The 1,585-nt window shown below is 40.3% G+C and overlaps 1 protein-coding gene across 1 annotated transcript in view; it reads left to right on the top strand.

The window, feature by feature from the left end:
- The window catches only part of LOC101847490, a gene marked incomplete in the record, with an annotated part of 42,456 nt that overhangs the window by 34,150 nt on the left and 6,721 nt on the right, over positions 1–1,585 (top strand). The window contains 1 exon segment of the mRNA XM_013081990.2: positions 73–182. Coding sequence (XP_012937444.1) covers positions 73–182 — 110 coding nt within the window.

Below are 1,585 nucleotides of genomic sequence, written 5' to 3'. Positions count from 1 at the left end.
CCCCCCCCACAAAAAATCAATCTAGACAGCGTTAACTAACTTTGTCCGCCTTGCCATAACTTCCACTTTCAGTCAAGGCCTGTTCATGGGCATCTTCGTGTTCGTGGGCTCTGTGGTCTGCCTCGTCTGCTTCTATGTCCTGATCGGCACGGAGAAACACATGACCACAGGCTCTCTGCTAGGTGGGTCTACTTCACATGTCGCAAACTGCCGGCCCGGGTGACAACCTGCAACGGCTCATTATTTCATGGTCTCTACTTCATATCTAAGTTTGTAGTGCGGTCAAAAATTCGTGTCGCAACTTATCCTCAAATATTATAATATCGTTTACAGGGGAATCACTGTCAACAATACTTTGCACAGCAGTTTGTATCAATTTGTCTTAACTTAAATCTTTTTTTTTCACAATAATTGAGGCTAAACTTTTTTAAAAAACTACTTTTCTTCGGAAATTTATATAAAATACTACAAATCTCCCTCATGCGGAAAATTCATTTTGTTCACAGCGCTTCCTGCTTCTCACAAACATTTTGCGTACGCATGCGGCCTACGTCACAGCTCACCAAAGACATTTTTAGTGGCAAAACTTGAATTAAGAAATTGATTTTATAGTGAACACTTTTTTAAACTAAAGGTTCTCAAAATATGCGTTCAATAAGCAAAATGTCGCGATCAGAAAAAAATGACGGACTTGCTTTTAAAAAGTGATACTGTCCCTTCTGTAAACTTTTAAAATCTGTAGAAACCACCTAGCTTACTGAAATTTTTAAATAAGTATTTATTAAGGAATTTTCTAGAATACGGCTATACAGGCGTTTACAAAATTGTTGACCGCTTAAGACAAATTGAAGCAAGTCATTGCCCAAAAGCTTCAGAGTATGTGTTCGATGGGTGAGGAAATATTTAACAAAAAGCTAAGCCACGAATTCTCGACCGCACTATAGTTATGTTTACCATAATATTGAGGGTCTCACCTGTTTCCTCCATCCTGAAGCGAAAATAATGTATGACTGAGTGTTGTAAGAGAAAGCCTTGCCATGTGGCGTTGGTGGCCTAGTGGTTAGACTACTGGACTCGTAATCATGAGTTTGCGGGTTCGGGGGTGTCCTTGGGAAAGGCACTTTACACGAATCCTCCTCACTTCACCCAGGTTGAAGGTGGGAATGGGTTCCGGCCATAGACTGAAAAAGATCTTGTCAGTATGTTAGTGTTTTAACGCCTATAAATGACCGCTTGAAACATATACTTCCTAGGAAGTTGAGGTTACTTCAGAATGTTCTCAGGTCTGCCGAGGTAACAGTATAGATTGTGAAGCGCCTAGAGTTTGCTGTTGGGCGGGGAGTTGCGCTATACAAATGTTATCTGTTATTATTATGCCTCCGGCTGTAGGGATTAGATCGTAAGAAACCTATGTTCTGAAGAACCATTCCTGTTTGAACGGAACTGCTCTTGATAAAGATTGACGAGAAGATTGGATCAATCCGTAATAATTCATTATTGGTTTTTTGATGCTTGAAACCTTTTAATTTTTGTTTGGAAAACTAGCTTGATGTAAACCGGGCTTACCCAGACTCTACCTTCAGCG

The sequence above is a fragment of the Aplysia californica genome, unplaced genomic scaffold, assembly GCF_000002075.1.
Source record: "Aplysia californica isolate F4 #8 unplaced genomic scaffold, AplCal3.0 scaffold00154, whole genome shotgun sequence".
Lineage (NCBI taxonomy): Eukaryota > Metazoa > Mollusca > Gastropoda > Aplysiida > Aplysiidae > Aplysia > Aplysia californica.
This window is presented reverse-complemented; position numbering and strand designations above follow the sequence as displayed.